This window comes from Sorex fumeus, unplaced genomic scaffold (assembly GCF_029834395.1).
Source record: "Sorex fumeus unplaced genomic scaffold, SorFum_2.1 ptg000080l, whole genome shotgun sequence".
In the NCBI taxonomy this organism is placed as follows: domain Eukaryota; kingdom Metazoa; phylum Chordata; class Mammalia; order Eulipotyphla; family Soricidae; genus Sorex; species Sorex fumeus.
In genome coordinates this window covers 3,389,982-3,412,875 of record NW_026606137.1, presented here as the reverse complement: position 1 = coordinate 3,412,875, position 22,894 = coordinate 3,389,982, and the positions used below count along the sequence as shown (strand labels likewise).

General features: G+C 38.8%; 1 protein-coding gene across 1 annotated transcript in view; it reads left to right on the top strand.

Annotated features, from left to right (window-relative positions):
• Nucleotides 1–22,894, top strand: part of PKHD1 (PKHD1 ciliary IPT domain containing fibrocystin/polyductin) — a 579,380-nt gene that overhangs the window by 496,350 nt on the left and 60,136 nt on the right. Inside the window, exon 60 of the mRNA XM_056130637.1 lies at nucleotides 21,735–22,749. Within this exon, the coding sequence (XP_055986612.1) occupies nucleotides 21,735–22,749 (1,015 nt within the window). The remainder of the gene's footprint in view (nucleotides 1–21,734; nucleotides 22,750–22,894) is intronic.

Sequence of the window (22,894 nt, the reverse complement as noted above, 5' to 3'; positions counted from 1 at the left end):
GATGGGACCAACCTGGCGTGGGTGGCAGCTGGTGGGTGTGACACCTACCTACTGGAAGATGGGGGGTCTGGGTGGAGAAGGCCCAGTCCCAAACTGAGCAGGCTTGGAGATCTCAGCCCCGGGACCTGCATGCTTGGGTTCCTCTGCCAGTTCCTTCATACATGAGGCTTGTCCAGATGTGTGGAGAGTGGTCTCAGCATGGCTGTGGCTGGTTCTGGAGGTCTTAGGCTGCTCGGGCTCTGTTTGGGGGTGAGGGGGAGGGAAACTCAACCCGCCTCCCTCCAAGGGACCCCGGTGAGGACAGTCAGGCGTGGGGGCAGGAGAGTTATCACTCTTTGCCTTATCACTCTTTTTTTTTATTTAGAAAAAAATCGTATTCAATACCCCACTGAAAATCTGTGTTCTTCAAGTAAACAACCAGAAAGGATGTCCCAATTCTTTCTCTGTCACTCTCTTTATCATTTTATATATATTTTTTATTAGTGAAACACCATGAGGTACAGTTGTAGATTTACAATTTTTTTGTGCTTGGGTTTCGATTATACAATGATCAGATACCCATCCCTCCACCAGTGGCCATTTTCCACCACCATGGATAATATTCCCCCCACCCCATCCCCCCATCCCCCCCTGCCTCTGTGGCAGGGCAATCCCCTGTGTTCTCTCTCTCCTTTTGGGTGTTGTGGTCTGCAAAAGAGGCATTGAGTGGCAAACATGTTCAGTCCATAGTCTACTTTCAACATGCATCTCCCCTCCTGGGAGGATCCTCCAAACACCCTTTATTTGGTGCTCCCTTCTCTATCTGAGTTGCCCTTTCCCCAAGAATGCCCGGCTGGCCAGTAAGCTATGGAGTAATCCTCCTGGTGTTGATCTCAGCTATTCTTGGGTATTAATCTCATACTTTGTTACTTTATATCCCCCAGATGAATGCAATCTTTCTATGTCTATCCCTCTCTTTCTGACTCATTTCGCTTAGCATGATACTTTCCATGTAGTACCACTTGTGTGTAAATTTCATGACTTCATCTTTTCTAACAGCTACATAGTACTCCATTGTGTAGATGTACCAAAGTTTCTTTAACCAGTCATCTGGAACAAAGGCAGAACTGCAGACCAATGGAACAAGGTTGAATACACTGACATCTCCCCTCTATCATTTTATATTTTTTTGTTTGTCAACCACACCTGACAGAGCTCAGAACTTCCTCCTGGCTCTGTTCTCAGGGATCACTCCTGGTGGGAACCAAAGAACTCTAGTGCTGCTAGGGATCAAACTTAGGTTGACCACATGCGAGAAAAGCGCCTTAACCTCTGTCCTATCTCCTGGGTCCGAGAAACTCCCAATTAAACCTAAAACTCTAACTACCTCACCTCTGGATCATTCCAGTTACCCCTCCAAGGCAGTAGTATGACCCACTTTAGGAGAGACTAATTTAATGACTTGAAAATATGTGAATAATTTTAAGGCCATTTTGGAGTTTAAAGTCAAGTCTTTAGTCATATATTCATTAGTGGTCACATCCACGCTTTGAGAAATACTAGTTATGTAGTCAAAAAAGAGAATCATATTATGGAAGGGCTAAAATAGTAGGAGAACAGTATTTTTTATCAATCAATTTACTCTATCCTTGCAAAAACACTAAACTCTCTGAAACTAATTTTTCTCATCAGCCAATTGGAAGTACTATCTCCCTTATCTGATTGTTATGGTTGTTGTCAAGTGCAAATTATGATGGCAAGAAAAATGGTAGCAAAATATCTGCCGTGGCCTGAGATGCTAACTCTGCCACCGAGTAGGTGTGTGTCTGTGATTGTTTAAACTCTTTGACCTTTAGTTTTGATGTCCGTAAAGTACTAGGAAAGACACTATCTTTCATGATGTGGTTAACATTTCCTTGTAATGCATGCAATAAAAGTTATGTTATTAATATAAAATTATAGCAGCAATAACTATTTGAACATTAAAATGTATCATAACTTTGGGATGATATGGTATATTTCAATATTAAATACTATTGGATACTAAATAAAATCTAGGTATTAAGGTACACCTATATAACTTACAAATTTTTACCTTAAATTAGAAATGTAAGCTTTTCTCTTTACCTTCCTTTTTTTCTTTTGTTTGAAATCTCATTGCAATCCAGATAGTTTGATAAAATTTATATCCCTAACTTAGTGAACTCTCTTGTGTCTGATGTTTAATTTCTTCATCTCAGTGGAAGAAGTACTAAAAATGCTATCATCCTCCTTTTCCTTTCTGCTCCTGTTTGCCTTTCTCCTTTTCACTCATTTTTTTTAAAACGAAGCAGACAGTGCCTTTGTTTATGGTATTAGGATTTCAAGGGACCAAGAACATTTTCTTTGTTGAAACCAAGGAAAATAGAATTGTAAACAGTGAAATTTTTTATCTGACCCCAGAAAGAAGTTACTACCAAGTCCTGGGAAAATAATTTTAGAAAGATTCTCTTACAAATTTCATATATATATATTATATATTCTCTGTGTATATATGTATATTTTTATGCATGTGTATGTATATATATTAATAAAGAATATGTATTATCTATGTATATCTGTGTGTATATATATGTATGTATATAGGAAATGTATTCATGAATGAGCAAAGCATAACTTTTTCGTTTTAATGTAGCGCTGTATCACTGTCCTCCTGTTGTTTATTGATTTGCTCAAGCGGGCACCAGTAACATCTCCATTTGTGATTACTGTTTTTGGCATAGAATACACCACGAGGAGTTTGCCAGGCTCTGCCCTGCGGGCAGGATACTCCCGGTAGCATTCCGGCTCTCCGAGAGGGACAGAGGAATCGAACCCGGGTCAGGGCTGCTAGCAACTCCTCTAAGCAATTGTGGCACATAAGTATACAAACTAGATAAAGATTCTGTAACCCTTTGAATTTCATCTAGTGTTGCTCCCAAATAATATAAATAAGTTAAATAATATAAGTAATAAAATAAATAATATAAATAAAATTTTAAGAGTTAATTATATGCAGATTAAAAGACACTTTGGTGAAGCTAGATAATAAGCAACATAAATCATTTCAAAAATAACACACTTGGCTAGAAAATTATAATGCTATAGAGAAAAATGTTTAAATGTGGGGCTTTGTGAATGGCAACAAGTTTGTGAGTTGGTATACTGATCAAGATGTACATCCCTGAAAAGAGAAGAAAATTGTTGAAAACGGAGTAGAATGATTCATAGGAGTATCTGGGAGAAGACACAGCGCTCTTCCTTGAATGAGACTTCAGGAAGAGTGAGTGTCCAAAATGTCCAAAGAGCATCAGGAGGGTCAGAGCCATGTGATCAGGGTAAGAGAGAGGGAGAAGTGTGTGAAAATGAGGACAAAGGGAAAGTACCCTGGTTCATTAAGAAAGAAATCCAGTTTGGGGTGTGATTTTAAAGATCACCAAGTCTAATGCTTCTCAAGAGGTGAACTAGAATAGTCGTCCTTGTTCATAAACAAAACATAAATTAGAGGCACAAAAGATTTTTTAGATCTTTCCAAATTTAGTCAAGTGAGATCTAGGTATTTCATAGAGAAGGAAAACAAATGAGGATCGAAGGATGAAGGTTAGAAAAGGAAGTAAGGGGGAAACAGAGGTCAGGGCCTTTGGTATACCGGTGATGTGGGAGAGTGCTATCGCTGTTTATTCAAAGCACAGACTCTTTAAGAAGACTTAAGACATGAGATCTAAATGGTAACCGCCAAACTTTAAAATGTGCTTTTCAAAGTGGTAGTCTGAGAGTTGAAGTGGGAGTGGTGGAATCAAGGAACACTAATTGAATGGATGTAAGTTGACACTGGTGATGGGATCAGTGTTGGAATATTTTATGCCTAGGAGTCATCTATCAATAACTTTGTAAATCATGGCTCCTCAATTCATTACATTTTTTTAGAAAATCACCTGATTACTTGATCCCCCGTTATTCATCGATTAACTCGAGTGGGTGCCAGTAACGTCTCCATTCATCCCGGTTGCGTGCTAGCGTAGCCCAATGGCATCTGTTCATTCTACGAACATGCAGAGCCTCAAACCGATCATTCAGGGTCTTGATGAAGAAGTCTGACCATCTTGTAGGTGGACGTCCACGCGATCTTTTGACGTCCCGTGGAATCCAGTCAGTAATGGCTCTAGTCCAGCGGTTGTCTGTAAACCTCATTATGTGTCCAGCCCATCTGATTTTTGATGCCTTGGCAAATGAGACAGCATCCCTGTCATATTCATATTTCATATTTTTAGAAAATATGAAACAAAAAGAAATATATACATATACAAATATATGTGTGTGTATATATTATATATATATATATATATATATATATATATATTTGGGTTGGATCAATAGCACAGCGGTAGGGCATTTGCCTTGCGCACAGCCAGCCCAGCCCTGCTGGGTTCGATTCCTCCACCCCTCTCGGAGAGCCCAGCAAGCTACCGAGAGTACCTCACCCACATGGCAAAGCCTGGCAAGCTACCCGTGACGTATTCAATATGCCAAACACAGTAACAAATATCTATCTATCTATCTATCTATCTATCTATCTTTGTGTGTGTGTCTACCAAAGTTACATTCACCTAGAAAAAGCACTTTCAGTTTTAGGGTGAATTCTATAATGATTTCAATTAGTCAATTATCCTAATTTTCACGGGGGTGGGAGTTGGGACCCTCACCTGACAGTACTCCTGGGTCAAGATCTTTGCCGGTGGAAGCATATGGGCTGCCGGGATTGAGTCAGCCATGTGAAAGGCAAGCACCTTATATGCTGCACTTTCTCTTTCAGCCTCGTCTAATTTTCAATTTTAAGAGTAAATTGTGGAATGCATCTTGTTAGGCAGTAATTAGTACATAAAGCATTATAAAATAATTTTTGTAATCTTAGAAAATATCAGATGTTTCTTGGTACAATGTAAGTTATCTAAAATTCTAGATAATGAAATATGGATAGAACTCTGGTTCACGACGAATCACTACCATCCTGTTATTCATCGATTGCCTCGAGCAGGCCCCAGTAACGTCTCCTTCGTCTTAGCCCTGAGATTTTTTTTTTAAAAGTGCCATATTCAAGGCTCTTTCAGAGTTAGGAGAATGAGACCCATCATTGTTACTGGTATTTGGCATATTGGGTACACCACGGGGAGTTTGCCAGACTCTACCATGTGGGCAGGTTACATTGGGTAGCCTGCCAGTTTGTCCAAAGTAGGAATGAGATACTAAGATGTCGCACAGCTGTGAATGTGGCCGCGCGGTTCAGGGAGCTGGGTTTTATAGTCTCTTTTTATGTGATTATTTAAAGAATCTGGTTTTGGAGGGCTCACAAACAGTGCTTGTAGAAACTGGCGGGTATTTCTGGCTATTGTATCATGGTCACGGTCCTCCCATTGTTCATCGATTTGCTCGAGAGGGCCCAGTAACGTCTCCATTGTGAGACTTGTTATTACTGTGTTTGGCATATCGAATACGTCATGGGTAGTTTGCCAGGTTTTGAGGGCGAGATACTCTCGGTAGCTTGCCGGGCTCACCAAGAGGGACGGAGGAATCAAACCTGGGCCAACCAGGTCGGCCATGTGCAAGGCAAATGCCCTACTCGCTGTGCTATCGCTCCAGCCCTATTACTTATCAATGAATTCATATATATTTCTACATATATGTGTAGCACTGTAGCACTGTCCTCCCTTTGTTCATCGATTTGCTCGAGAGGGCCCAGTAACATCTCCATTGTGAGACGACTTGTTACTGTGTTTGGCATATCGAACACGTCATGGGGAGCTTGCCAGGCATTGCCTTGTGGGCGAGATACTCTTGGTAGCTTGCCTGGCTCTCGGAGAGGGGCAGAGGAATCGAACCCGGCTCAGCCGGGTGGCTCCGTGCAAGGCAAATGCCCTACCGCTGTGCTATCGCTCCAGCCCAGCTATTGTATAGGATATATTATTTAGTGGTCAGGCTAGGAAATGGTAGGGCTACACTTGGCAGAGCTAAGAAGTTGTGCTGTGACAGAGATCAAACCAGGGTCTTTGCAATGCAAGACATGTGTTACTAACTCCTGAGCTAGCTTCTTTTTCCCACATAACTATTTTTCAGTGAGAAACCTACATGATTGATAAAGTGATATTTGTCCTGCAGAAAGTACTGTTGAATATCCACTATATACCCTGCTCTTCCCCATAGTAGAAAATCAATTTTGCGTAGTACTATTCTCACTGAGTCCTTTCATCATTTCCTTCATCTGAATTTTGGCAGCCACTGCCACAGATGGGTATTGGTGCTTACCATTAATAGTTTTGATCAATTTTGGATGAGGTGAAATAAAGAAGTCACTTTGGAAAATAGTGAGGTCATATTTTGAGCCGAGGACAGGGACAGTGATTGACATTTGGGGATGTAAGGTTAGCAGAGTTCCTACAGTTTTATGTAACTGCAAGGTTGCACCTCTGAATAGTAAGCTAACAAGTGAACAATTTTAAAAACATTGAGAGACAAGAGTAAAAGTTTCACCCTTCATAAGACTAATAAAAAATCTTTTATTTTTTCTTTCATAATAGGAGAACAAATACACTCTCAATGAAATTAACAGTGGGAAAATTTAAAACAAATAAAAGGAAATACTTCTACATTTAGCGTATAATCAGTCCATAGACTGTTCTGTTGAGGAAGGTCAGGGAGTCAAATGCTGAAGAGGAAAAGAAAAGAGAGGAAAATCTGGTTAATTTTATGACCAATAATAACATTGTAATTATGCCCTGAGATAAGAATAATGAGGTTGTAGCTTTGGAACATAAAATGATAGTCTCAGAGGACAGGAAGGAATTCTCCCACTCTTACCCCTAGCAAGATGAATGGCACCAAAGAATTGGCCGGATGCATTATGGGGTGTAATATTTTCCCAGAAGGCAGTTCCTATAAACCCGGAAAACCAGTCTCAAAAGACCAGTGGCTGGTTTTATCTGGAAAATCCTGTATTTCAGGGGAAATCAGCCTTGAATCCAAGCAAAAAGTACTTTGTAGTTGGTGGAATGATAAACTCCCCAGTGATGGTTACGGTCATTTTGCTTTTGATCCAGTGTGTGAATTTCTCTAAACATAGTACTCCTATAACTAACAGTGTATCATAAATGGTGAAAATTGACCTTTGACACAGACCAAGTGCAATGGAAAGCACCTGAGTTATCTCTTAGGAATTATAAATATGCTCTTGCCCTTATGCCAAACTCTCAAAGTTCAAACCAGATGTGCGTAGCTGCTGACTTCCTTGGCATGACTGAGATCATGGGATGCTTGAGTTCTTTTTTTTTTTAAATTTTATTGAATCACCATGAGATAGTTACAAGCTTTCATGTTTGGGTTACAATCTCACAATGATCAAACACCCATCCCTCCACCAGTGCACATTCCCCAATATCAATATTTATTTCTGGTATACATCCCACCCCATTTTTCTACCCTCCCCCTGCCTCATGGCAGACAATATTCCCATACAGTGTCTGTATTGCAACTCATAATGTCCAAAAGTAGAGAGAGAGAGAGAGAGAGAGAGAGAGAGAGAGAGAGAGAGAGAGAGAGAAGTATGGGGAATATTGCCTGCCATGGAGGCAATATTGGTGGTGGGGAATTTGAACCAGTGGAGGGATGGGTGTTTGATCATTGTGTGATTGTAACCTAAACATGAAAGCTTGTAACTATCTCACAGTGATTCAGTAAAATTTTCAAAAATAAACGTATAGTTTCAAGGCCCAGATTATGTTTTTATTTTAAATACTACTGTGCTTTGTATTGAAATAATTTGTAATTGACATAACACGGATGGAGAGTATCATAATGGGTGAAGTCAATTTGAAGGAGAGGGGCACAGTCTGAATGGCCAAAAGCAACAGACCCTGAAAACAGGTCTATGGTACTGAGCTTACCATGGCAGGAGGAATGGCAGGGCGGGGAGGGAGTAGAATGAAGTGAGTTGTGGTGGGGGGTGTGTGTCCTAGAGACAATGGTAGTGGGAAATGGAGAGTCCATTGGAGAATGTTAGAACATTCTATGTATAAGACCCTATATAAAATATATCGTAGTAACAGTGCCAAAATTAAAATATTAAGAGGTAAAATTTATGTAAATATGGATATGTACACACACACATATCACACACACACACACACACACACACACACACACACACATATATATATATAATTGCACACATCTCAGGACTAGTATGATTTCCCTTTCAAATCTTTATCATTTTCACACTAATGTCAAGCTATGGTAGAGATGAACATTGCTGTTAAATAAGTTTCTGATATTGTATCATCAAAATGATTACTATAAATACAGTAACATTAGTGTTATTAATAACACTTCTCTCACACAGAACACTGCAATCAGGCCTTTTTACATTGCCAGCATACTTCAAAGTCAAGGGGTCATACTTTGCCTGCTGGGTTGCGTTCAGTAACTGGGATAAAACTTGAGTCTTTACCCTTTTGAACTATCTTCTCAGCCCTTGTTATGAAATATTTCAAATACATTTGATTGTCACAAATAATTTGATATCGTACTGATTTTATTTCTATATTTTGGAGGAGGAAACTGAGAGATAATAGTTACTTGTCTATTATCACATGGAGTTTACACAGATTCAAGGTTTGAACCTAGGCGGTTTATTCACATAATATAGAAGTATAAAGATTTCATAAGTAACGAGAACTCAGAGTTTCTTTAATGATTTGACTCTGCAGCAAAAAAAAAAAATAAGCAAATGAGAGTATGTCCATCTATATTTTTTTCTTGTTTTGCAGGGCCAGAAAAGCTGGCTAATATAAAAAAGATGCCCTAATAAATAATAGAAGATATCTCCACACTTACTTATGCAAAATATATAAAGCACTCAAAGTTTAATAAACGATACTAGTAATCTTACCCCAAATTGGGAAGAGGTTAACAGAGTTTTCTGAAGAGTTCATATGGATGTCAATAGGCATATAAAAAAAATTCCCATCATTAGCTGTAGAACTGTAGCACTGTCTTCCCATTGTTCATTGATTTGCTCAAGCGGGATCAGTAACGTCTCCATTGTGAGACTTGTTGCTACTGTGTTTGGCATAATGAATATGTCACGGGTAGCTTGCCAGTCTTTGCTGTGTGGGCAAGATACTCTTGGTAGCTTGCCAGAGAAAATGACAGTGACATATCATCTCACACCAGTGAGAATGGTATATATCAAAAGGAATAGAAATAGTGTTGGTGAGGATGTAGTGAAGACGAAATTCATCCTTAATGTTGGTGGAAGTGCCATCGGGTTCAACTTATATAGAGAATAGAAAAAAACCTCTCCACAAAAATAAGAATAAAGGGAGCCAGAGAGGTAGTACGGAGGATAAGGTGCTTGCCTGTCATGCAGTTGACCTGGGTTTGATCACCCGCATCCCACATAATCCTCTGAGCCCACTATGAATGATCTGTGAGCACAGAGCCAAGATTAAGCCCTGACAACCACTATTTGTGGTCCTCATCCCCACAATAAAAGTAGTGTTTCACTCAGAACCAGCAAGTCCAGTTTACATCTATCCCAAGAATACAACAACATTAATTCAAATATATATATATATATATATATATATATATATATATATATATATATACACACACACACACACACTTATGTCCGTCACAGTCTTTTGAATAGCTGGAATCTAGAAGCAATCCAAATGTCCAAAAACGGGTGAATGGATAAAGAAGATGTGATATACATACACAATTACACATACACAATAGAATACTACACAGCTGAAAGAATAGATGTAATCTTTCAGTTGGCCGCAAGATGAAACTTTCCTTTGATGAAACTGGAAGGTATCATATTAAATTAAATAAGTGAGAGGGAGAAGAGCAAATATTGGATGGATCACTCATCTGTAATATATAGAAAAACAGAACAAATGAGCCAAACGTATTTAATGTTAGAAAATCCTTGGCTCTTGATTGCAGAACTGAGATTACCGAACAGTGTGGCTGGAGAAGAGTGGTAAGGAAGAGATACATTGGAAATTACAAGGGAACAATGATGAAAGTTATTGGGCACTTTTGTGGTGTAAGGATGTAGTAGCTTTGTTCTTTAAAACCATAAAGATGGAAGACAGGTGTTAGAACATAGTATAACTGAAATCCAATCGCAAATGACTTTGTAACTGTGTATCTCACTGTAGTTCAATAAAAATTTTTTATAAGACACCGTAACAGCTAGCACTGTCATAACCAGTTTGCTTAAACCGTAATTAAAAAGAATAGTCACTATGATCTATTGTCGTTCACTGTTGAGACAGTTGAGACCATGAAGGGAAAGAATAATTATAGGACTTGCAAATAATTAATCTATGACATCCAGAAAAATCTTCTTGGGGCCAGAGCGATAGTACATTGGGTAAGGTGTTTGCATTGCACGCGGCTGATCCGGGTTTGATCCCTGGCATCCCATATAGTTCCCCTGGCACCACCAGGAGTAATTCCTGAGTGCAGAGCCAGGAGTAACTTCTGAGCATCACTGGCTGTGACCCACTAAGCAAAGAAAGAAAGAGAAATTATATATACCTAGGTCGAGAAATCAACATGATGAATGACCTGGCACCCGAGTTGCGCAGGAGGAAGAGAGTGGCTTGGAATGCCTTCAAGAGCATTGAAGAAATAACTAAAAGGACAAAGAACCTCCAGCTACGAGCACATCTCTTTGATTCCACCATTCTTCCTGCATTAACATATGCCTCAGCGACCTGGGCCCTACGAAAACAGGATGAGAACACTATTCGGGTCTCTCAAAGAGGAATCGAAAGAACTATGCTTGGAATATCACGATTCACTCAAATGAGAGATAGAATCCGGAGTTCTGATCTTCGTCAATGCTCAAGAATCAGGGATGCTGTCTCATTTGCCAAGACATCAAAAATCAGATGGGCTGGACACGTAATGAGGTTTACAGACAACCGCTGGACTAGAGCCATTACTGATTGGATTCCACGAGACATCAAAAGATCACGTGGACGCCCACCTATAAGATGGTCAGACTTCTTCGTCAAGACCCTGAATGATCGGTTTGAGGCTCTGCATGTTCCTAGAACGAACAGATACCATTGGGCTACAATAGCACGCAACCGGGATGAATGGAGACGTTACTGGCACCCGCTCGAATAAATCGATGAATAACGGGGATTAAGTGATTAAGTGATAAGTGATATATTTATCTAAGTGGATCATGAATTCCCTGCATGTAAACAACTTTACTTTATAGGGACTGTTAGGAGAGGAAAGCTCACTTGAGGAGGTAACACACTGGTGTAGATATTTTTCCGTCTTTAAAAAAGGAGTTATGAAAGGGCAGGAAGCATTCAGAAGTGTAATTTTCTCCCAATAGGTAATAAGGGAGTTGAGTCTTTATTTTCACTTTTCTTCCCTTCTGTTTGACCTGTTGTGCTGCACTTGTGACAAGCTTCCTTAGAAAGTTCTTGAACACCTGAGTCTCCATACGTGACAGTCTTGCCTTGCAAAGAACTTTAATATAAAATATAATCAGTGAAAGCTCTGATCTTTATCCTAGAATTAAAGGGGGCGATTTATATCCTGTGAGTCTTGGGCTCTGAGTTGCTGGGAACATTTCACTGGCAGGGAGAGTTGGCAAAAATAGTCCTAGTGGATTTCAAGTTTATTTGACTAATTCTTTCACCACTTGTCAAATGAAACTACTTTTGTTTAGGTAACAAAACAAGCTGTTTCCTCTGCCATTTCTCCAGTGAGTAGTATAGGCACTTGTGGCGAACACACATTACTGCTAACTGTTATGATGTTTGCTGTCAAATTCATTTATTTATACAACTGCTGTAAAAAGCCCGAGGCCCATAAGCAGCCATGAAAGATTTCAGAGTCATGGTGTGGGGTCACGAGAGGGGAAAAAAAAGTCTCTACTGGTTATGAGAAAGGAACTGACACAGGAAATGGTCACATATGGCGCAGATATATTGTGTCTTGGGCTTCCCATTCAAATCTCATTACAGCCACAGCTCAGAGCTGGCATGGCACAGTGACATTCATTTTAGTTTTGGCATCCAACAGAATTACAGCTGCAGCTTCAAACTGGGGGTTGGAGAGGTGATAAGTTTATCATTCTGGGAAAAGAATGTACCCGAATGATGTTCGTAAAGAACGCTGTTGGCTGCCATTGCCTTGGCGCTAACCCATGAACTTCACTTTGCTTAAAGCTTTCAGGCAGTGTTTTCTAGCAAAAAAAAACCAAAAAAAACCAAAAAACCAAAAAACCAAAAAAAAAAAAAAAAGCAAATAGGAGAAAAGAGTGAAAAAGTGCATTGGGAGGAGTAGACAGATTTTTAAAAGAAATGAAGATGCAATTTAATATTAGATAAAGGGAAAACCATCTCGAATCTTTCATCATTTTATTACATTTTTTGTTAGTGGGAAAAATCGTTGCCTTGCTTTCAGAAATACCATGGACACACGCACTTAATGGGAATATTTTTCTTTGCCCATGTTTTCTAAAAATATAGATTCTTATACTGACAATTTAGCATTGTCTTCATATTAACTTGTCTCTCTCAGTGGAAATGATTATATGTATACTTCAATTATTTTACAGATGTTATTACAGACCACAAAGTAAATATTAGTTTGAAAAGAAGACAAGGACTCCCACCTCAAAAAGAAAGAGGATAAATGGAGAGTATGGAATATTTCAGAAAATACTCTTTTTTTTTAGGTATCAACTGCGTACAACTTATAAATCACACACCATAACATGTATCATTTTGCAATTTTGGGTGTATGTCTGTTCCCAACCCTGCACATGATTCATGTTTTGTTCTGCTCATCAGCCTATGATTTGGGTATGTTTTCAGTTCCCTTTATAAATGAGTTACCCGAATCAGAGAAAGTGCAGAGCCAGGACTAGCACAAAAATACCTGGTTCTAACATGTGATCTCTCACCTGCTAAGCTTGCTTCCTGAACTTGTAGTTTCTTTTAATTTTTTTTCATGTAGGATTCAGAAAGTAGAATTCATAATCGAGACCATACCCATTGTTGTTTGCAGGTCAAGTCATAACACAACAAAATAACAATAATACAGAAATTACTTTTTGAGCCACTGATTTCAAAGAAAATAGAGATGATGATATTTTGACTCCTAGTTTGAATAGACTTTTAATGATAAAAGTAAGATGTTTTTCCATTTGTAAAGGCAAAAAGTTGATATCTGTGAATTTTATCTTCTGAACATTTCCCCGGTAAAGGTAGCAATTCTATAAAGTAATGCAAAACGCTTACCAAGCTGGGGAAGTATGAAAAGTTCTTTCACAGAAGACCTTATCAGCATTTTTGCTGCATGTAGTAGTTGGTTTATGATTATCATTTTTCCCACATTACTTTTGAAATAGATCCTCTTGGAAAATAGACTCAAGTACAAGAACTTTGAGATTTTTCTCGTGTAATTATTAGGGTCTATAAGCTGGACCTTTGAAGCCCATCAGTTCGTTTTACCTGCAAATGTTTTTATTTGTCATCTCAAAATTTCCTCATCCTGTGTGAGGAAATGGTATGAACTGCTTCATATCATTTGATATGAACTCTTTCTGCCCTTTCATGATCCCAAGTTCTAAAAACTGCCTCAAAACAATGTCACCAGCAGGTATGCTGTCCTACTCATAGACAATGATACCAGAAATGACTATATGACAAAGAGTCACTTTCTTACAAATTATGGAAACTAACCTGGAAATGCATTTATTTGGAAGCCCCAGGACCTCAGCTTTAAAAACATGGACCTTTACAATTTAATGAACTTAAAAAGTTCTCACTTGACATTTTTATTACGATATCTATGTGTGTGAGGGGGGAATAATGTGCATGCATCTATGTCTCATGTCTTCAATAAATAACTAGAACTCTCATATGATGGTCATTCAATCAACATGAAAGACTGCTAACCTAGACTCCCAATTAGCAAGGATATGCCTTTTTGTAATTTATATTGAATCTAATATGCATCAGAACTTCACTTTCAATTTTTATTTTTATTTTCTTCACTTTCAATTTTTCTTCACCTTAAAATTATAACACCTCCCTATTCGTTGTTAAGTTTGAAAGTGAATTTAAACTCCAATTCCCCATTTCAAAAGTGCAGATAGTTTTCCCGTATTATTTTAAAAATGAACAAAATATATTTATTTCAATATTTTTGGCCAAGAATTCAGTTCCTACCTTTGTGTATGTAGAAATGCAGCTTTGAGATTTTGGAGTTTCACTCTACATGGCCTGAAGGCCTGTGGAAACATACATAATGGGAATAAATTTAACCTGTCTTCACTTTATTTGATCTGTGGTCATTTATATTTGTTAAATTAGAAATAATGAGGTGGAAATGTTTTTTGACAGCAAAGAAGTGTAAGTGATTTCTTTTCATTTCTTAAAAAAAGAGAGAATGATTATACATTTTGTTTTTGTCAAAATATCCTATACTTTACAGTACCCAAAATTGTGAAACATATCACAAAATAGCTAAAAAAAAATAATTGAAGGAAATGGTGGTGTTAACCTTGAGGAAAAAATCATTAATGCTGATGTATTTCATTCAATTTTAAACATATAAATTTTTTCTTTTGTTGAAAAAAAAAGAAAGATGGAGGGATTCCAAGTGCCTTTGAGTCAAAACATTTATTTAAAAAATATTCTTTCTTTTCTTCTGATCCATTTTTCTACATAATGGATAGAAGTTGTTTCTTCTTTTTTTCGTTTCTCTTAATTTTTTTCCTTACCGAAGACAACCCCTTTGGCATATTTTCTTTTCAAACGTGAAATGAGGTGGAAAATCCTCATTTCACGACAGGAAGGACAAATATTGACACAAAGTTAATATTTGTTAGAACCCTGGAAGCAACCTGAGTGCACACCACACACACACACATTCACACACACGCACACTCACACACACACTCCCCACTTCCCCTTCTTGGACATATCTAACTTCCTTCCCTTTAGTTTGGTCTTAGGTCAATGAAATCTCTTCTAGGGTACACCATGTAGAGCATATTGAATGAACTGGACAGCATCGGAGGTTGAAGTATACACAGCACACGCACTTGTGTACACAAATACACACATCAGTGGAACCTGCTTAACCCAATTCCCCCCCACTTAGAGAAAAGCTTCTGGACTCTATCACTGTTTTGTCCATCTTGAATGCAATAGCATATGCCAAACCAATACTCACTGGTCACTCAACATTTATTAAGTCCTGTCCACCCTGCTTTTTTGAGAAGATTGCCCTGGGGTGGCTGGGCGGCTGTCCCTGACAGGCCGTGCCACTTATCTATTCACATTGATTATGAAAGTCAGCTGTGGCCAGACCTTGCTTTTTTTCCCCTCCTTCTCCCAGCCCCCTCTGACAAGCACCCCTGCCTGGATTTTCATGAGGAAATAATCAGATTAGGCCTTTCACGGTGAGTTCATATGGAGTTCTCTTTCTCCAGTGTGCTACTAACTGAATAAACGTGTTTAGTGGTAAATTGTAAATGACATTATGATTACCAAAGCCAGCATGGGTTTCATTTAAAAGTGATCAGAATTGCAGGCCACAAAAATTGTGACTGGCAGATAAGGCTATTTGGAGAAGTGGGAAAAGAAAAGACAAAAACAACGGAGAAAGATAATCATTACTCACAACTAAACCTTCCCCAACTGAGAGAAGCAGGAGGGAGAGAAAGCCAGAGGAAGAAAAGATGGAAGCGTTCAGAAAGGAAGCGAGACTCGCTGGCACTGTGGGTTCCTGCCAGTTGTGGATGAGAGGCGCATGAGACCAGGCGACGTGCGTGTCTCACCATATGGGTGTAAATATTCTCTTCCATATGATGAGATATACCTATGTAGAAGCTCTGAACGTACACAATGTAGCTTACCTGCGCTTGTTTCCACTTCACACCAAAATCAAGATGTTAGAATTAATGAACTCTGAAGCTATCAAAGAAAATGGAGGATGAAATATCATTCCTAAAGAATAGTTTCTTATTTATGAGCACCAGGATTCCATTTCGCTATCAAATGTAAGAATTAAAATTATTTTCTATTTGAGCTCTTGGTTAGGCCATCTTTCGTGTTAAATTTGTGATGTCCACTTCTGAGATGGTATGATAAAACATTAAAAGGACACGTGAGAATACAAAAAGGCAAATGGATCCTCTCCATATAAGGTAAAGGGTAAAGGCCCTCCCGTTGATCGTCGATTTGCTCGAGCGGGCCCATATAAATCATTTGAAAAATTAAAAAAATACCATGAGATTCTGCTGATTGTGCAGAGAAAAAAAACTGATATTTACACCTTTCTAAGAGAATCAGTCTATACTACTACTACTTACAACGATATATATCCAAGTATAAATCAAAAGTGAAATAAAGATATTAAAATTAAATTTTATCAGAGACATTTGTAGAAGTCTAGAAGTGTGCTTTTATTTTCTTCCTCTTAATATAATTCATAGGTAATGATGTAAATAAAATTCATTGAAATTCTTCTAAGAACTGGTGATAAACTCGCCATAAGAAATTTTTTGTTTTTTTACTTGTTTTTGGCCATAACAGGCCATGCTCAGGTGTTACTCCTGGCTCTGCACTCAGAATTACTCCTGGTGGTGCTCAGGGAACCATATGGGATGCTGGGGATCGAACCTGGGTCAGTTGCCTCCAAGGCAAAAGCCTCGCCTGCTGTACTGTAGTTTCTGCCCCTAGTTATCAAGAAATTTTAGGTATGAGAAGTAGGAAGGAAGGAAAGAAGGAGGGAAAGAAGGAAGGAGAATAAAGGGAAGGAAGAGAGGGAAGGAAGGAGAAAAGGAAGAAAGGAAGGAAGGAAGGAAGGAAGGAAGGAAGGAAGGAAGGAGGGAAGGAAGGAGGGAGGGAGGGAGGGAGGGAGGGAGGGAGGGAGGGAGGAAGGGAGGGTGGAAGGAAGGAAGGGAGGAAGGAAGGGAGGGAGGGAGGGAGGGAGGGAGGAAGGAAGGAAGGAAGGAAGGAAGGAAGGAAGGAAGGAAGGAAGGAAGGAAGGAAGGAAGGACCAATAGTCTTGAAGACATTTCTGTGATGGATTCAAGTCTTCTTCTTTGATGTTCCAATCTCTGCTCCCCTTCTGGTATTAGTCTATGGGCTTCTATCCTATTTCTATACTTGAAGTTCTCCTAAGCAACAACTATGTATTAATATAAACAAGTATGGGTGAATACCAAAAAGTTTAGTTATTAATGAAAGGTTTACATTGACGAAAGCTGTGAAATACTCAAGGCCCCCCTCAATTTCTCAATTTTCCTGCTACTTTCTGAATATAAAGAACTATCCCTGGTTGACTTAGACACTACTATATGTCCACTAAATACTACCTACTATCTTCGAAAAACCCATATTTTTGCGTAATCCTTCAGGTACTTATCTAATATCTCTCTAAGTAGAGAATATGAGCTATCTAAGAGAAATAAAGCATCCCAATGTTCAGTTAGAGGTTCATATTTGCTTCTATGGTTGTTAAAAATAAGAGAGAAAGTGACAGAACTTAGTCAGTTATTGATCAAGTACTAGCTGTTTTGAGATTATTATTTCAGAAGTTATTAGTTAGTCATCCTGGATTAATTTCTTGGTTTTCTGAATTAGTTGCTGCTAATAATGATCTGTCTTTCTTGACTTTTCATTCCGATTACCAACCATAATTATATTTTTAAATAACTAGAACACCGTCGCTTATTTTATCTATGTTTGTTCAACTCATTCATTCTCAGGACTTCCCTTGAAATTACCTGATACAAAGAAATCACTCTATAAATGCTAGTCATTATTGCTACCTCCAAATATTGTTTCCAATAAACGTTACTACTTGTTTAGTTCAGTAATAGTATTGATATCATTTTCACACTAGCCTACACGGTCATTAAATCATGTATCTTACCTGCACACTGTAATTTGCGTCTTTTCAACTCAGTTGTTCAGGTTTCCTTGCCTTGTGATAGTATGATTCAGTGCTACAGATGTCAAGTGGACATACATATGCACCGCTTCCCATATAAATTTCCTCCTTATATAATATATTTTAGAATAGTTAGCTCATTGTTAATACTTCTCTAGACTTACAGTGATGAAAATCACATGTTAATTATTCAATCTATTTTTTTTTATTTATTTATTTATTTATTTATTTATTTTGCTTTTTGGGTCACACCAAGAGATGCATAGGGATTACTCCTGGCTCTGCACTCAGAAATTACCCCTGATGGTGATTAGGGGACTATATGGGATAATGGGAATCAAACTTGGGTTGGCCGCGTGCACGGGAAATGGCCTACCCACTGTGCTATTGCTCCAGCCCCAATTAATTATTCAATCTAAAGGAAAGACAGAATTCTCTTTCTATACCCTCTAATGAAAATATTACAGCATTGCTACTATATGGGGCTGGAGTGATAGAACAGCGGGTAGGGCGGGTTAGCCTTGCACACGGCTAACCTGGGTTCAACTCCTCCGTCCCTCTTGGAGAGCCTGGCAAGCTACTGAGAGTATCCCGCCCACAGGGAAGAGCCTGGCAAGCTCCCCATGGCGTATTTGATATGCCCAAAACAGTAACAAGTCTCACAATGGAGACGTTACTGGTGTCCGCTTGAGCAAATCAATGAACAACGGTAGGACACTGCTACAGTGCTACATGTTCCTAGTATTTATGAGGCCTAACTTTATGATTATATTTCAGTGTTTTATTATTTTAACTAATATTCATTTTACTCTTGATTTTGAATTAATAATTTTGTATCAATTTCCATATAGCACCCAAACAAATTTTCCTCACTGTAGCACTGTTGCACTGTCCTCCCGTTGTTCATCAATTTGTTCGAGCGGGCCCAGTAACATCTCCATTGTGAGACTTGTTGTTACTGTGTTTGGCATATTGAATATGTCACGGGTAGCTTGTCAGGCTTTGCTCTGCTGTCGAGATACTCTCGGTAGCTTGCCAAGGTCTCCGAGAGGGGCAAAGGAATCAAACCTGGGTGGGCCAAGTCAGCAGCGTGCAGGGAAAATGCCCTACCACTGTGCTATTGCTCCAGTCTAATAATAATAATAATAATGATAATAATAATAATAAACAATGCAATTAGCAACTTGGCCACAGGATGCTAACTCTTCTACCAAAAAAAATCATTGAAAAGAAATCAGTTATTTGAAATCAAATTTGATATCTCAAGATTCAAACTATGATATAGTCAGTTTTATGATGTTTTAATTTATACAAGTTCTTGATTATGAAGTTCATAGTGGTAGGACACCAACCAAATATCTCAGAAATTACAGTGTGTGTGATCTTTTTATAGGAATATGTTCATACAAAATGTTTCGAAAAATTAAAAATAATGAATTAAGAATAGAAACATACAGGGAGCTGGAGTGATCGAATAGTGGGTGAGGCACTTGTCTTGCATGTGGCAGACCTGGGTTCGATCCCTGGTGTCCCATTTGGTCCCACAAGAACCGTCAAGAGTTATTCTTTAGTCCAAAGCCAGTAGTTACCCTTGAGCAGTGGAAAAACAAAACAAATAAGAAGAGTAGAAACATATATGTATATATGATTTGCATTGAAATTATGAAGGTAACTATAATTTTAAACTGAAAAATAACTAACATATATCTGAGGATTCTTATGTAGTTGGCATCTTTAGTCCCAGAAAAGTGCTTAATAATTGCAAAAAGATAAGTGACTTATTAAATAAACTGGTATAGATATAAGTAACTAACTATATCTTAATCTACTATCAGTAGATTAAGCATATATAAAGAATACCAACAAATGCTTATTGAATTCTTGTTTATAATTCTGTAGTTCATAACTTCATGCATAAAATTAGCATGGGTTATGGATTTTTTGCATTGATGCTTCATATTTTATCATGATTCTTCTGAATTTGCTTCTGGATAATGGATTGGAGTATTTGAACCTGGTGGTGATTCATGTTTTCTGCAACACACAGGTTCAACAGGGATTTGTGATTTTTCAAAGTTTCACATTTAAAAGTTCTCTAAAACTTCATAATTCCACATTTTACCCTTCCATTCTTTTCCTCTGTTATTTTTTTAAAAAAAACTATTTGTATTTAGACAGTATGATGTACATCGCCACTTACAGCAGCTTCTTTTTAAAAACTGAATCATCGTGAGATACAGTTGCAAAGCTGTTCGTGGTAGGTTTGAGTCATACAGTGCTCCAACACCCATCCCTCCGCCAGCGGACATTTCCCAACATCAGTGTCCCAGTATTCCTCCAGCCACCCTCCCCACAACCTGTTTCTATGGCAGGCATTCTTCTTCTTTCTTCTTCTTCTTCTTCTTCTTCTTCTTCTTCTTCTTCTTCTTCTTCTTCTTCTTCTTCTTCTTCTTCTTCTTCTTCTTTCTTCTCCTTCTCCTTCTTCTCCTTCTCCTTCTCCTCCTTCTCCTTCTCCTTCTCCTCCTCCTCCTCCTCCTCCTCCTCCTCCTCCTCCTCCTCCTCCTCCTCCTCCTCCTCCTCCTCCTCCTTCTTCTTCTTCTTCTTCTTCTTCTTCTTCTTCTTCTTCTTCTTCTTCTTCTTCTTCTTCTTCTTCTTCTTTGTTGTCGTTGTCTTCTTCCTTCTTATTCCTTCTTCCTCCTCCTCCTCCTCCCCTCCTCCCCCTCCTCCTCCCCTCCTCCTCCTCCTCCTCCTCCCCTCCTCCTCCTCCTCCTCCTCCTTCTCCTTCTCCTTCTCCTTCTCCTTCTCCTTCTCCTTCTCCTTCTCCTTCTTCTTCTTCTTCTCCTTCTTCTCCTCCTCCTCCTCCTCCTCCTCCTCCTTCTCCTTCTCCTCCTCCTCCTCCTCCTCCTCCTCCTCCTCCTCCCTCCTCCTCCTCCTTCTCCTTCTCCTTCTCCTCCTCCTCCTCCTCCTATTCTTCTTCTTCTTCTTCCTATCTCTCTCTCCTTCAGGCATTATGATTCACAATACAACTGAGAAGTTATCATGTTTGTTCCTTTATTTATTTTACAATCGCATCTTTGGCTTACAATGTGACCCCCAAGTGGTTTTAATTCTTCACACAAACCCGTCTTTCATTTCCTCCACTACCTGCCATAGTCCACCTCCCATCCTGATTCCATGAAAGAAACATTTTTAAGTTCAACGGTTTTGGTAGTTTGGGCCCCAAGGTTATGGTAATGTTGAGTCTAGTTTTTTATAGATAGATAAGGGCTCAAGGCCCCATCCCTTGCCCTGATACTGCATTTAGACTTCCTCTTCTTGCTTCTCCCTTCCCATTTATCTTCTTTAAAATTTTCCTTTCTGATACAGAGCCAGTGTTTCACCCACCTTTACCATTGCTACTGACCATTCGGAAGATGTTTTTCTACATTCTATGATTAGTAAGGCCATCTGACATTTTTCTTTGCCCTCTGACTTCATTTAACATGATATCTTTCAGTTCCATACAAATTGCAGCCAATTACATGATTTTATCACTCCTTGTGGCTGTATAGCATTTCATTGTGTATTTTGTATGACAGCTTGGTTATCCACTCAGTGTTTGGACACCTGGATTGTGAACATAACCTATTTTGTACTAATCCTATGCTGCAGTGAGCTTAGATGTGCTTATGTCTCTCTTAAGATATTGATTTTCAAGTGTCACTTAATTCTCTTCTTTTCTTTTATAGGTACATTTAGAGAAGAACAGAAATGCACATACCGATATGAGATGCATGGCTACATTTGCAAGCAGACTGACCAAGTGGTCTTAATTCTTGACAATACCAATGTTATTTGGCAAGTGCAAAAGTTTTATCCAGTTGTGTCTGTGACTGATGGTTTTGTTGATACCTTTAGTAGTGCAAATACCAATGCACCCTGCTTTTCTTCAGGGTCTGCATCTACTTTCTATTCTCTTTTGCCAACTGGGAAAATCACCAAGGTCTGTTTTGCAGATCAGACGCCTCAAGTTTTGCGTTTTTTTCTCGTGGGGAACAAAAACAACACAAAACTTCTCTTGGCTATATTCTACCATGAACTTCAGAGTCCCCATGTTTTCCTAGGTGAACACATGATTTCACCTACTCCGGTACAACCAATTTCCTCGTTGCTCAATGGATCAATAGGTGCCAACTATTTTGACATTATAGATAACCTCTTTTATGTTGTCCTACAAGGAGAGGAACCCATCGAAATACATTCTGGTGTTTCCATCCATTTGGCGCTCACTGTGTTATTTTCAGCTCTAGAAAAAGGTTGGGAACTTCTGCTCCTTGAAAGACTAACTGATTTCTTGCAGGTTAGCCAATCCCAAATCAGAATCATTCAAGAACTGCCTGGCAATAAAGCAACCTTAAAGGCCATTGCTGACAGTAAAGCAAAGAGAAAGCGCAATTGCCCAACTGTGACGTGTTCCGGTTATTATGGACTTGGTCAGCGTAGACCTCTGACGATGGATATGAGCTCATATAGGATGTCACCACCAAACACTACGGAAAGTATCTCAACAGTGATCATCGTTGAAATTGGTGACTTACCAGTAAGAAGGATGACTGGGTCGATTTCATCCTTATCAATGGACAAACTCCAGATTTTGGCTCAAAAGATTATCTGTGCTCAACAGACAGGAATGTTGGACAATGTTCTGAATATGAATATTGGGGCCTTACTGGTCACCCATTCAAAGGGAGTCACTGGCAATGGGTAGGTACTAATTATAATTACAATAATGACTCGAAGTTATGGGTACACATTGCAAATGTCAATTCATGTACATTAAATCACATATGCTTTCTTGCTTAAAATAAGAAGAAAACTTATAGGATGGCGAAAAGTAGTTCAGCAGTCA